Source organism: Schistocerca piceifrons, chromosome X, assembly GCF_021461385.2.
Source record: "Schistocerca piceifrons isolate TAMUIC-IGC-003096 chromosome X, iqSchPice1.1, whole genome shotgun sequence".
Lineage (NCBI taxonomy): Eukaryota > Metazoa > Arthropoda > Insecta > Orthoptera > Acrididae > Schistocerca > Schistocerca piceifrons.
This window is the reverse complement of record NC_060149.1, coordinates 52,000,849-52,015,910: the sequence shown is the minus strand read 5'-3', so window position 1 is coordinate 52,015,910 and position 15,062 is coordinate 52,000,849. Positions and strand designations below refer to the sequence as shown.

The 15,062-nt window shown below is 38.0% G+C and overlaps 1 protein-coding gene across 4 annotated transcripts in view; it reads right to left on the bottom strand.

Moving 5' to 3' along the window:
- LOC124721190 (WD repeat-containing protein 7) overlaps positions 1-13,438 on the bottom strand; it is a 375,749-nt gene extending 362,311 nt beyond the window's left edge. For all 4 annotated transcript variants that reach the window (XM_047246033.1, XM_047246035.1, XM_047246034.1 and 1 more), the window contains exons 1-4: positions 13,124-13,438; positions 12,391-12,497; positions 12,078-12,156; positions 2,187-2,355 (exon numbers count right to left, since the gene is read on the bottom strand). In XM_047246033.1, the coding sequence (XP_047101989.1) occupies positions 2,187-2,355; positions 12,078-12,156; positions 12,391-12,497; positions 13,124-13,288 (520 nt within the window). In that variant the 5' untranslated portion in view covers positions 13,289-13,438. The remainder of the gene's footprint in view (positions 1-2,186; positions 2,356-12,077; positions 12,157-12,390; positions 12,498-13,123) is intronic.
- Positions 13,439-15,062: the final 1,624 nt, after the last annotated feature.

The following is a 15,062-nucleotide window of genomic DNA, read 5'->3' as shown; positions in this document are numbered from 1 at the left end:
AGTCACTGCACACATTCTGTTCATCATCAAACTCTGCCAATTTCCAGTGAGTATAAACACATGTACACACAAAAAGTGCACAATTTGCAAGAAGTTTCATAAAATAATGCTCAGTTATAATAACTTTAGCATTGTGCATGACATTTAGTTTTCTGTTATTGGAGTGATCTATTACTATTTATAGTCATTCAGAATGGTTCACTGATGTGAGCAGCTGGTGCACCTCACCAGTCAGACGTGCAACAGTTTATAATACAACTACCACATCCACTCACCAACTCAGTGTTTGTGCCACTGTAGCTAGTTTGACTAGTGGTATGCCCTACTTTAAAGTTATCTTAGGTCCTTACAGAACATTCTGCTGCATCAGAATTCAAGAAGAGAGGTTAAGCTGCACTTTGCATGTTAGAAAGCAAGTGTATGTTACAGATTACCGCAGAGAATAATGCCAGCACAGAAATCAGGCTAAAGTGATTATTAAATCTACTGCAGTCACCTGGTCTACCAAATAATTTTGTGGGTATGGCCTTTTAATCACACTGCTCAGAAAATCAATAATGGTTGCAGAAAATCAACAGCAATGCAACACAATTGCACCTTAGAGGACACTGAAAACCTGTAGAAAATTTAAGACCATAAACTATTATCATCAATAGTCCTTTGTTACTGGTTTTTTTCCTTCTTCAGAATAATGTGTAATGAACTGAAAACTTAATTCCCATTGTGAGCTCTTCAGCACTGTAGTCCATTGTCAGATAGCACATTGATTATATTTGCTTTCATTGTTTAGTAAGACAGCAGATAATTATAACATCTAATTGCATTAGTTACCTGCTAAATATTAATGACAGAACTCTGCCTCAGTTAAAAAACTAAATAACAAGATTCTATAACTGGTGTTACCATATGATGTCAATCTACAATCAAGTTTCAGGAAGTTAAAAATCAAAATGAGTAACAACAAACATAATTCTGGGGAAGTTCTTTAAACAGTAATTTCTTCTTAAATGAGAAAGTATATTCTGTTCAACTGAAACATATTTAAACTCTCCAAATACTCATCAAAATTTTCACAAATGAAAATTGCAACCAAAGCTATTTAGTGATTTTTCATGTTTGGAAAGTGTGTGTATTCTTCAGACTGCCTAAAATTTGGCAGATTAGTGTTCAACTGTTGCTTAATGTATTTCTTGGCACACTCAAAAATACCTGGGAGTAACACCTGACAGGACTCTTCATTCAAAAATCACCAAGAGCAACAAAATGTTTATCTTCACACAATACAGTGATTTGCAAACTGGTAAAAAATTCTTACCTGGAATTTAATTACGTTTTTATGCACTGGAATATGCCTCTCTCGTCTGGTACAAATCACTGTATACCAGCACATTGATACAGCATTAAATTAAGAATGTAGGTTGAGTACAGGTTGCCTTAAGCCTACTGCAACAAGTGAACTTTATTACCCAGATGGACCAGTGCCACCATTTTTACACAGCTGCTGTAAGGAAGAGATGTTAAGTGGAGCAGAACAGCAGCCATCCATTGCTTGGGCATACTACTACTCCTGAACAGCTGCAATCCAGGGGTTATGTCCCATGATCATCTAAGCAGCTTAGGTGAGGTTGGAATGATGGAGAGAACAACTTTTCAGATAGAGGACAGCAACCACAAGCTACCCCTCAGCCAGCGAAAGCTGGATGATGTGGAAGTTACTTAACAGATTACAATCCAGAGTGTGAAGAGCCAAGGACAATATGAAGAAACGTGGCTTCAGTGTTTCCACAGATCAAAATGTGCCAGTAGTGTAATTACAGAAATCCACAATGCAATGAAAGTTGTATGAAAAATTTTACAGCCTATGGTGCATATTTAAAGTGGTCTTAGCATTCGGAAATTGTGTCAAGGTTGTGGACCCACACATGGAGAAATCACTGGAACTTGCTTGACAGACAGCACTTGTATAAGATTACTCATTCATAGAATAACCAGAATACTTCTTGGTTATGTTACTGTAAACGTTAACAGAAAGCAACAACTCATTCTCTCTTTTATTCTTCATAATGTGGACACTGAATTCATTGTATTCTGGATTAGGTCAGCCTTATTTAAAATTTCAGTTACAAAAGCAATTATATACTAATAGCTGCTTAAATGAACTGATGTAAAATTTACTTGACACTTGCCTTTTCTCTTGTTTGGACGAAGAACATGAACGGCACTTATCCAGTCAGGATTAACCCTTGATGACAGAGTAAAGAGAATTTCCAAACTAAATGGATCCATTACTAAAATTTCAGAATAATATCCATTGCAGAATAGACGAACGTCATCACAGCCTGACATATGGTATGCCTAAAAGCAAAAATACATAAGTTTTTTTTTTTAATTACCCACTCACATACAAATATGAAATATTTCCTGTGAGTATTTCAGTCTACATGTAATATGAGTTCATAACATTAGGAAGCATAGTACAAAGACTAAATGTCTCGATTGACAATGAACAGAGCCTGTGAAAATCTCAATTTATGAGTTTTTGTCATAGTTGTCATCTGTCAGGGTTTATCCTTTTCTTTAGCTATTACATATTTTGTGTAAGCTGAAAAATTGCATAAGCAGTAGGGTATAATGTAGATACAATTACAAGAAAGGCTGAATGCTTAAGAAATACCACATTTTTCCAACAATACTGCAAAGCACAAGTGATAAACATCTGCCCTACTTTGAGTAATCTCACTCCCACTTTTACTAAAGAGATAGTAGCTTAGCTCATTCTGTTCAACAACCTGTATTCTCCCAAAACAATTCTTTCTCTGTCACAGGAAAGAAAAAAATAAAATTCTACTTCAATAGTATGCATGTAGCAGTTATCTTTGGACAGTAATAACTGATTTTTCGGAAATTACTAGGAGTCACAGACTCACTGGCTCCATCAAACATAAAACTACAATGACAACACAATGAAATTAAAATGATGACTAAACTTAAACATTTGTCTAGGTGGAAGGAATGATGGCAACCACTCATGAGCAATGACAGTGCTTATTACAGAAAATATTGAAAAATATATCAATTTTCCAAGCTTGTCAATGTGTCCCACTGTGAGCAGGTATACTAGAAGGGAGTCAATGTTGACACATAACTATAGATGAATATCACTCCTCTGTACGTGCTATAAAATAACATCAAGCATTATAGTGAACAGGCTCAATCCATACACAGCACAAGGAGGCTCAGGAAGGATAAGTCAATAACTGATCCAATATACACACTAAGACAAATACTAGATAAGAACTGAGAGCACAATCAGGATACTTCTGTAGGTTTATAGACTTCAATTAAGCATATGACAGCATAGCGAGAGGAGAGTTGAGTATAATGGGAGTGTGTGGGCTACCGGACATACTGATAAAACTAACTAAAATGTTTGTGATGGAATCAAAGTGTACACTGAAAGTACCGGGGAGGGGGGGGGGGGGGAGTTCTCAGAAACACTTGACATAAAAACTGGAGTGGGGCACGGACATGATACATCTCCATGTTGAGCAATTTGGCACTCAACACCACCTAGAGGAGAGTAACACAAGAATGTGCAGGAATCACCATAGGGGAAAAAAAATGTTCTGGTTTTTGCGGATATTACAGTGGTAGGAAAGAACATGGAAGGCCTGGAGAAAAATGGGAACTGTACTGATGGAAGAAGCTAAGAAAGTAGGTAAACTGTTGTGGAAAGCCCACGTCCAGGATCTTGTTCAAGGACTTACTCCTGCCATTTTTACTATTTGAATGGTACCTGAAGCAAGCGATAATTCAACATGAAAAGTAACCTACTTTGCTTATGACGTATGGTATTATATTTTGGGATAACTCCTCCCATTCTCAAAGCATATTTTTGGCTCAGAAACTGGTGATTTGGGCAATAAGTGGTGTAAGTTCGCGAACCTCTTGTCGACCCCTGTTCATTAGTATGGGTTTCTGACACTCGTTTCTCAAAATCAACAAATTATAATTCTTTACTGTCATTTCTTATTAACAATACCAGCTTATTCCCAAGAATTAGCAGCTTTCACTCAGTTAATATTAGGCAGAAATCCAATCTGCATTTGGAGCACACTTTCTTGACTTGTGCAAAAAGGTGTGCTGTATACTCCTGCATCATATTAAGAGTATCTGCTCCAAGGCAAAAAGCACTTTAGTGAGTACTAGGAGGGCTTGTGGCAAAAACTGGGGCCTAAGCCCCAGGGGTATGCACTGGATATACACCACAGTGGTTAGACCTAGGATTTCCTATGGGGCCGTAGTGTGGTGGAAGAAGGTAGAACAGCAGGTTGCTGCTAAAGAGCTTGCTAAGGTGCAGAAATTGGCCTGCTTAGCCATAACGGGCAGAATTAGCAGCACACCAACCGCTGGAATGGAAGCAATGCTGGATATGCCTCCACTTCACCTTTGGGTTAAGATGGAGGCAGCAGCTGGGGCGCACAGACTTAAAACTGGCCAAAACTGGGTCTCATTTGGATATCCAGAATCACACACTAACATAGTGAGTGAGGTAAATATAGGTATGGCTGGGGAAATGCCCGCTGGCTATATAATAACTCTGAACGGCTTCGACAAGCCTTACAACATAATAATTGGAAGCAGGGAGCAGTGGGAGAAAACAGTTCAACACCGTATGGGGGACATCGTTTGGTTCACCGATGGGTCGAAAACAGATCAAGGCATTGGGGCATGGTTGTACGGGGTTCAGCCAAGACTGGAGAGCAGCATCTCTAGGGAAACTGGTCTCTGTACTCCAAGCCAAAATTACTGCAATCAGGGCATGTGTGGAGGAGAATATGAGTAGGTGCTACAATCACCGTAGCATCTACATCTATTCATACAGCCAGGCAGCCCTGAAATCATTGGCAGCTCCTGCAACAAGATCTAAGATTGTTGCAGATTGCCACAGGGCTCTTGCGGAGCTAGGGGGAAGCAATAGGGTGTACCTAGTGTGGGTCCCTGGCCACTCAAGGATCTGTGGCAATGAACAAGCTGATAAGATTGGCTAGGATGGGGGCAACAACTCCATTTATTGGACCGGAACCTGTCTTGACAATCACCAAGGCTAAGATCAAATTAGAAATACGGAAGTGGCTCAGGAAACAACGCGTAGGGTATTGGACCAAGGTCCATAAACAAAAACATGGTAAGGTAATGATGCCTAAGCCATGTTTTAAAAGAAGCTCTGTAATCCTGGGATTGAACAGGAAAGAGATCAAACTCATGACTGGACTGATGACTGGCCATGGGAACTTCAAAAAACACCTACACACAATGGGTATAATGGAAAAGGACCCTAAATGTAGGATCTGTGATGAGGGTGAAGAAACTGCATCACACCTAATCTTTGAATGCATGGCACTGGAGAGTAAAAGATACAGAATCTTCGGGACAACTAGACCTGAAGAAATTGTGTGTAACAAAAACTGGTAGAGGGACTCCTTGCACTATTTAAGGGCACTGGTTGGCTTTACTAGATATACAGGGAGCAATACTGCACAATAAACCTAGTTTCGATGTGGGCAGTGGCGGGTTAGACCTAGCTGTTTTATCTCTCCTGTTAAAATCAATCAATGAAATCAATACTCCTGCATAGATTTTGAATAAGCTACCACAAGAATGCAATAATCTTAGCAGTAATCCATGCACTTTCAAATTTAAACTGAAGAGTTGCCTCATGGGTTACTCCTGTCAAGGAGTTCTTAGAAAAGTTAAGCCGAGGGTACACTGTCGATTGCATTTACACAAACTTAGGGCTCATCCTTTTTTGGTTTCATAATTTTTTTTATCTGTTATTACTTTTATGTTGTAATTTCATGTACTGACATTCCAGGGCCTTGGAGATTTGCTCCTCACTTTGGTCCTATGCAACTAGACATGTAAAATAAATGATGATAAAACAAAGTACACGGTAATAGGAAGAAGATCTTAGTTAGGACCAAACTATCTACCAATCAGGAACCTAACAATACAGGAGCTACACAGAACATCGTAACATCTAAATTACAATCCAGGCAGGCAAAATTAAGACTATATCAGACCATCATCAAACCAGCAAGACATGGACCTTGGGGGGAAAACTCATCACTTTTGAAAATAAAGTACTTAGAAAAACATATGGACCAATGAAAGAAAATGAAAAGTGGAGAATAATGAAAAACATATCTCAAACAATTATACACACTAACTGACATCGTAGTGAGTGTGAAAACTCAAAGACTCTGGTAGTATGGACATGTGAAGAGGCGTGGGGAGAACATTGTAACAAAAGCAGTGATGGATGGAGAAGCTGAAGAAAAAAGACTGCTAGAATGACCTAGAACGAGATGGAAGGCTAATACTATGGGAGACATGCAGATACTGGGTCTGGGAGATGAAGATGCAGCTGACAGGAAGGTGTGGAAGACTGGAATAAGCGAGGCCACAGACTGGCTGTGGTTTGTGTGGCCAGCATAAGCAAGCATGCACAGGTATTTGAGATCAGTGACAGAACAAAATGCTAAAATGTTTGTTTGGATTTTATATTACTTTTACTATATTTGGTATGAAGATTAAATAACAGAATCATCAGCAATGTGGCCTAAGATCTAGGTTAGTTTGGAAGGTGACTGGTTACAAGTTGGAAAATGCAACAAATGTGATTTCTTTAATTTTTAACTTCCGCTTTGTATCATGTGCCACAGAAACTGGTTTATTGTTATGGAAAATAGCTTCAAATTTGGGACTGACTATTATTTGGGTATTTTGTTGTTGTCGTCGTCACTGTCTTCAGTCCAAAGGCTCATTTGAATCAGCTCTCCATGTTACGCTATCCTGTGCAAGCCTCAATTTCTGCGTAACTACTGCAACTTACATCCTTCTGAATCTGCTTATTGTATACGTCTCTGTCTCCCACTGGTTTTTTTACCCTCCACACTTCCCTCCAGTACTAAACTGGTGATCCCTTCATGCCTCAGAACATGTGCTACCAACCAATCCCTTCTTCTACTCAAGTTGTGCCACAAATTCCTCTTCTCCCCAGTTTTATTCAGTACCTCATTAGTTACATGATCTACCCATCTAATATTCAGCATTCTTCTGTAGCACACATGTCTCCTCTTATCTAAACTATTTATCGTCCACGTTTCACATCCATATCTGGCTACACTCCACACAAATACTTTCAGAAAATACTTCCTGACACTTAAATCTAAACTCGATGTTAACAAATTTCTCTTCTTCAGAAATACTTTCCTTGCCATCACCAGACATTTTATATCCTCTCTACATCAGGCATCATCAGTTATTTTGCTGTCCAAATAGCAAAACTCTATGTGCCTCATTTCCTAATTTAATTCCCTCAGTATAACCCGATTTAATTCGACGACATTCCATTATCCTCATTTTTCTTATGTTGATGTTCAAGTTAAAACTTATTAAACAATGTAGTTTCAAGCAATATGTGCACTTATTGACACTGTAGTACCATATGTATCTATACAGTACATGTCCAAGCTTTCAGTTCACTTCTGGACTTGTTCTTAAGTTACACTTATAAACAGCCTTGTTAATCCTGTAAGACTCATCTCTTGCTACTTTTATGACGTTTCAGTCTGTGTGTCGGCAAACTATTGCCCTGCATAATCTGCTGTGACATTACAAGCACACACTGACAAAAAATATTGTATTTAACTTTTTTGTTTCCACTGAGCCTTAAAACTTTTGAAGGTACTCTGCAATTTTTGTGCATCATGGATTTCAGAGGAATATGAAGTTTTGTGAGCTTATGAATTTATATTCTTTGCTCACATTATAGGGTCATTCCATGTCAATTCAAGCAATTTGAGAAAATGTTCCAGCTGATAGTCTCAGATTTGGCTGAAATTTAGCACACCAATGCTACCAAGTGTGGAACACTCATGTACAAAATTTTAAGTTCCCCTGCCAATCAGTTCCAGAATTATGGCTTGTGAAAGAAGGTGGCATGACCCAGAAATTGCAACCCGCATCTGGCAATCTGTATTCAGACCCAACTTCAGGTCTTAATAACTTTGGAACTATTCCGCACAGTCCAGTGAAATTTTTACAACCTAGTAACATCCACTTAGAGAACACACACTATGAATCAAAACACCAATGACATATTTCTGAGGGAAAATAAAAAATTCAAAAATGTGATTAAAAAAATGTAATAAGTTAAAAGGAACATATTGTAGGTGCCCTCTATGCCAAATATAATTCACTCAAAAAGGGTATAATTTTTTGTGATAAGCTTAATGTGGCCTAAACACACAGAACTCATCTTGCCCATATCAGTCACAAAAATGGAGTTACATGCACACAAAAATACAAAAATTTGAAAAATTAGCTGAAAAACATGGATTTTCTAAGTGTGGTAGCACAAAAGGGACAAGTGATATCCAAGCCAAATTTCAAACACTGCATAAGTAGACCATAATATAATATGTGGCAAAATTTCAACCTGTTATTGTAAGGCATTTGCGTACAATAAACGTTGACAGATGTACTTGGTTACATTTCTTTTAACACGATTTAGCAAGTAAAAGTGATGATGCAGACAGCTTGTTTCAGATAAAGCTGCAGCAATTGTTGGGAACCATTAGGCAACAGAAATGTAAACAATGGTAGTTTTCAGGGACAGGATGAGTCATTGTTAGGCAGGAACAAGAAAGGAAACAAGCTACAATTATAGGTTACTCATGTTGTTAAGATTCTAGTTCAGACTGGTCAGTACTCTTGTGGAAAGTCAGTATGGAGGCAGAAGACTGTACTAGTGGTGCTTTTGTTCAAACAAGTTGCAGTATTGGTAGAGCACAAGCATCTGAACGTCAAAACAACATATGGAACAAAGTGTGGCATTCACTTTGTACTATATGATCTGGATGAATCGGACCAAGATTTGTTGCTATGGAGATCCGCAATACACTCTGTGGGCACAAGAAGTACAGTTCCAATAAACTTTAGTGTTTGTTATCATCATATGATATATTTCTGGATAAGTATTCTTTCCTACAAAAAAGTTGTTTTGATCCATTTCGGATTCATAAGAAGACAGTGAAGTGTAGCCTCAGAGAAATTGATATAAAATCAGTATTTAAAGTGAATCAGTGCATGGGACTTAACATGAAACCAGGACAAAAGTTATGTTCCAGGTGTGTTACACTTCTAAAAAATGAAGAATATTCTGATGATTTACATGACAGTGACGAAGAGTATCAGCCACCTACAACCACAGTGGATGAGCAGTTTAATACTTCAGTGACTGCTCTTGGTTTGTCTCCCATGAAGACACACAAAGTTGGGAAGAGAGACAGGTCCAGCTATGGTAGAAGAAAACTACAAGAAGCTCAAATGGAATTAAAACACAAAATAGCTGACACACGCTAGAAAAAAGTAGCTATTCTTACCCCTGCACCTTCCAGCTGGTCTACTGACTACACTGCAAAGGAATTCAATGTTTCTACATGTAGGCCTATATTAAAGCAAACTAGGAAAATAAAATCAATCCAAGGAGTGCTTCCACAACTTCAGCAGGCTGAGGGTAAGAAATTGAGTTCAGAAATAAAGGTGCTAGTGTCGGAGTTTTATGAAAATAATGACTACCGCCGAATAATGCCTGGAAAAAAAAGACTATGTAACAGTGAAAATGGGAAATGTATGTGTACAGATGCAAAGAAAGACTGTTGCTATGCAACATATCAGAACTATATGTAGAATTCAAGGAAAAGTATCCCAAATACCAAAGTAGGTTTTATCATCTTTTTTCAATCTTCGGCCAAAATGGGTTGTGCCTGTAAGTGCAAGGGGCACACACAATGTTTGTGTATGTGAGACCCATCAAATTGCTAAGCTGATGTTTGCTGCTATAAATGATTCTGGTCTGGATTAAAAAGGTGCAATGAAGCTGCTACTGTGTGACATCAGTTCCTACCAGTGCATGATACACAGGTGTGGAAAGTGTCCTGGTAAGGCAAATCTTGCAGAACACATGAATAAACTGTATGGTGAACTCCTTATGGATGACGATGAACTTGTTTCTTATAAACAATGGACACACATGGATCGCACGAGGCTTGAAACAAAACAAAGTACAGTGGAAGATTTTGTTGAAATGTGTTGTCAAAAAAACAGACAAACTGACCACACACAGCTTCACAGCAACAGCACAATCGGCTTATCTCCAGTTTTGTAAGGATAATTTGAAACAAGATGAAATTATAGTAATACTAGACTTTTCTGAAAATTATGCATTTATAGTTCAAGATGCCATCCAAGGATATCATTGGGACTACAGTCAAGCAACTCTCCAGCCATTTGCGATTTACTATAGAGGTGAATCATGTGATGTGTCCATCATGAACCTGTGCGTTTTTAGTGACTGTTTAATTCATGATGTGACTGCAGTTCATGCCCACATTCGCACTGTCATGGCATATGTGAAAAACAAGATGCCTCACATACACTTTGCGAAATACTTCAGTGATGGGGCAGCTAGTCAGTACAAAAACTGTAAAAATATCAAAAATTTATGCATGCATTACCATTATTTTCAGATTCACGCAGAATGGAATTTTTTCGCAACAAGTCATGTATGTGATGGTATTGGTGCTACCATTAAGGGCATGGCATCACAAGCTAGTCTGCAGCACCCTACAGAAGGTCACATTCTAACAACTCTTCAATTATTTACCTGGGTACAGAAAAATACCTCTGGCATACAATCATTCTAGGTTTCGAAAGATGAGGTGAAATCAGTCGAAGAGTTGCTAAAAAGCAGACTAGAACACGTTAAAACGTGTTGCAGGCACAAGGAGCCATCATCACTTCTCTCCAGTGGACTCTGACAATGTGCAGATGAACAGACTGTCCGGTTATAACTATAGGTTCATGCACAACGTGTCTTCACAGTGTGTGTCTCAGGCTTCAGAAGCAAAAGCAGCAACATACAACCAGATTGCTATGTTATTGCTATTTGCGATGACAAATGGTACTTAGGATGTGTTGCAGAGTGCTGTGAAGCAGAAGGTGATGTATTTGCGAACTTCATGGCACCAGCAGGACCAGCAAGATCATTTCATTGGCCACATTTGGCAGACAGGTGTTTGATTCCTTTTGAACATATTCTTATGACAGTTCCAGTTCCTACCACAGCATCAGGAAGACAGTACAATTTGCCACTCAATGTACAGAGTACAGTAGCTAAAGTGTAAGAGAACTTCTGTTCGAAGCACAATCGACTGGTTTTTAGCAGTTAATGATAGGTTGTGTAAATCTGTCTATACGTTGTTGCTTGGTGATTAAAAAGTTCTGGGAGAGGATAAGAAGAGGCAGAACAGTTTATGATATGTTTTTACAAAATTTTGTTGTGGAACAATGGCCACATCACCAAATACGTCTGTAAACTTCCATTGTACACGAATTTCTGGCAATAACATCCGGAAATTTTGAGATATATATCATTATGGTCTACTTACGCAGTGTGTGAAATTTGGCTTGGATACCACTTGACCCTTTTGTGCTACCACATTTCAGCATTGCAGGCCATAAAATTTCCTATATTCCTTGGCAGTTCATAATTTAATGCCACTATGAACCACGAAATATTTCCCCCTGACTTTTTGTCAGTCGATTATGTGATATGAAGACTTGAAGAAACATTATGAAAACTTTAATGTAACAAATAGATTTAAGAGGTTTTCTGGTTTGTGTGTTAAGCTACCAGGACTTCAAGGGATTAACAATAGCACAACAGTGAGAGAAATGGTTACACATTTTCAACAACCTACCAGGGCACATTAAATGTTACACACAATATGGTGGAGTGTAAGACTGAATTAAATAACTTTGATAGGCAACTCCTACTCCATCATTGTTTTAGTTTAAGATATAATTATAATCAGCACTGTCATACAGTAATGTCATTTCACTGTTCAGGAATTAAATGTCTTGACTTCTTTCCACATCCCTGAGACCACTCAACATAGGATCTAGGGAAATATAACTACTGTAATGTAATGTAGTTTATGACAACCTACCTGAATAGTTGTGTGCACATGTGCTAGCTTAACCACCTCTCTGCATTTTCCATCAACTAGATCCCAGCAGCACATCTCTCTGCAAGAAGTATTTTTTTTTTAATAGTAAATAAAGAATCCAGAAGAAAAATGTCAGTTGCCTATCAACAGTAACGTTCAAAATTAAGAAGCTAGAATTTAAGTGAACACACAAGAAAACAAACACTTGAAGCAAATTTGTACACAGTTGATATTAAATGTAAAATAGGCTCTAATTGCTAGAAATAATGGCTGATAACATTCCATAACATACTCTCATTCAACAGAAACTTACCCACTTTCTGAAGAACTAACTATGTAATTATTATCTAGTACAACACTTGCTTTTGCAAGGCACAAGACGGGGGCAGTATGGCCAACAAGAAGGCATCTGGGAAACATCTGAAATAAAATATCAATGTAGGATTCAAACGAAACTCAGTTTTTTGTTATCAACTTAACCTAGACAGGGGTTTTTAGCAACAGTAATTGGCGATACAAAGTAGCCATTTGAAATAAGATATTTAACGCCATCACAAAGGTTTCCATCTTGCTGCAGCAGTCAATATGTAACTATGTTCTCTGCTACACTATCAATACTGATTATGTAGCCCTAGAAATGCTGTCAAAATCTTATATGCTATATTATGCCTAATTGCTCACTACCCTTTATGTATATGTCGTCCGATTTTGATACCACACTTTTTTTTATAAATAAAGCAACAACACAAGGCGAAGCATACAAGCTGTATTTAGTAATGTATGCATTTCCTAAAATCTTTTCCAAAAGCCACATTTTTTGACCTGTCCACGATAAATTTATGTCCTTACTTTTGCCAGTAGTAAGTGTATCAATGTTTCTTTTTATATAGATAAAGTAATGTATTCCACTGTCTTGTATATCTTATGCCTTGCGTTCGTAACAGCAAGGAAAGAAAAAAATTCACTAAAATTTATTAATACAGAGACATAACAGCCTTCATTGTTGCACGCTTAATCGTGCTTGCAATTGTTCACTGCGACATTACCTTCAAAGTATCAGGATTCATTTGCCACAAGCAAATCTGTCCGTCATAGCAGCCGGTGATCAATGTTTTTTGATCTCTCGACAACATTACACACGAAATGCAGTGTGTAGGGGGGTGTTTACCCCAAAGTACTACTGGAACAACCAAATTTGTTCCAGTAGACATGGTTAACAGTTATGAACAACACTGCTAATACATAAATATTGCTCTCTGTTTCATCATCACAAAATATGTATTGCCTTACAACCACTTTACATTACTGTCACAACCACCCCAATACTACTGGAGAATGCAATTGTCAATCTCCAAACGCTACATCGCTGACAGTAGCAAAGATCCTCAACCCGCTGCTCGTAAAGACAGCTGCACCACAGTCTAACTTAAAAGTCGCGACACTCCATCTCGTTTTTGTTACCCACAGCGATAGCAGCGTCCCAAGCGGCCAGCAAGCAACCCTACTGAACACGATATAGGATGATTGCGGAATAATAGCTTTTATATTTTGTTTTAAAAGTAGTTTTTAGAGTACGGAGCGTATGTAAAGCCTTAAAAATAGACAACAAAAAAGGCACCACATTTGTTTTAATTTGGTTTTCTAAGGATGCAGGGAGGTAGGAAACTGTTTACGGCATAGGCTGTTTATGATTCTCTTGTAACGCTGGATAATGTTTTTCTCATTTAATAACAAAAAATTGCTAGTATACACCACAAGACCTGACCTTTTGCAGAAAGACGTCGCATTTCTACCCAAGAAAGCAGAGTATTGTTCGCTACACTTTCAGATAAATCAGTAAAAATGGAACGTAAGAAACCTATATGCAATGTAATAACTACATTATTTAATGCACCAAATAAGCCACCACAACTGTAGCATAAGGGAAAACCACACAAGCGTGACAGTAAATCGTCAAACGCAATAAAATTGTTTTCGAACACAGAAGAAATCAGTGCCACAATTCTTGGTAAATCTGAGCCACTAATGACAAGAATAATCAACACAAAATTGCTTTTGAAGCAAAAATAATTACATTTACAAAAATATTCGTTTATTAGAAATTCAAGTGAAGTGTAAGAATGGGCAAATCATTACAATCCACAAAAACTTTTGAAGTGTCAAGGAAAGTGCCTATGATAATAACAAGAGAAATATGTGCCTCTCATGCATAAAGCATGTCTTTATATGCCCTTGCTTTCAGTGGAATAAGCTGCAAATATATACATATTCCAAAGTATTTCTTCACAAATAAGCTGTAGCTTATGTGATTGAATCAGTGTGATTCGGTGATTTTTATTTGCATTTCACGATAATTCATGGCTCTTGGTAACTTACTAACGCATGGAACGCAAAAATATAACAACCATTTCCTTAATGAAGTAGAAAATAATTAAAAAGAAGCATTATTCTTACGACGCATGCGACTGTATGCTTTCTGACCGTTGGAGCGCTAGTGTCGCTCCAACTGTCAAACGGTAACAATTTCCGCACCATAGAGTATCCTGGCTGTATGTATTAGACTGTGGCTGCACTTTTAGCTGCAGTGATCGATAGAACGCTACCGCTATTAAAATTAGTATTTTACTTTCGTTTGATTCACACCGGACGTCAAGAAACTGAATGTAAAAACATTTCACCATGTATTTCAGTGGCAGATTTCTCACTTGCCGTTAAAATAACGGGAGGACTGGTTCAGGAAGGACCTTCTACGCCAAGGATTCTCGGGTATTTCTGCACCAACAATTAAACAGTTCAGTTCAGCAACTTCAGCCCACTCAGTATAGTACTCAGAAAACTAGCTTCTGACTTAGCAGTTACTGTTTACGGAGAACAAGTACCAGTAACAGACTGTCTGCACAATTACATTCAGTTATAGTGACAAATCGTAGCTTGCCAAGAGGCAGTAAAATTACTTAGATTTCATTGTGTTAAATAAATAAGGGA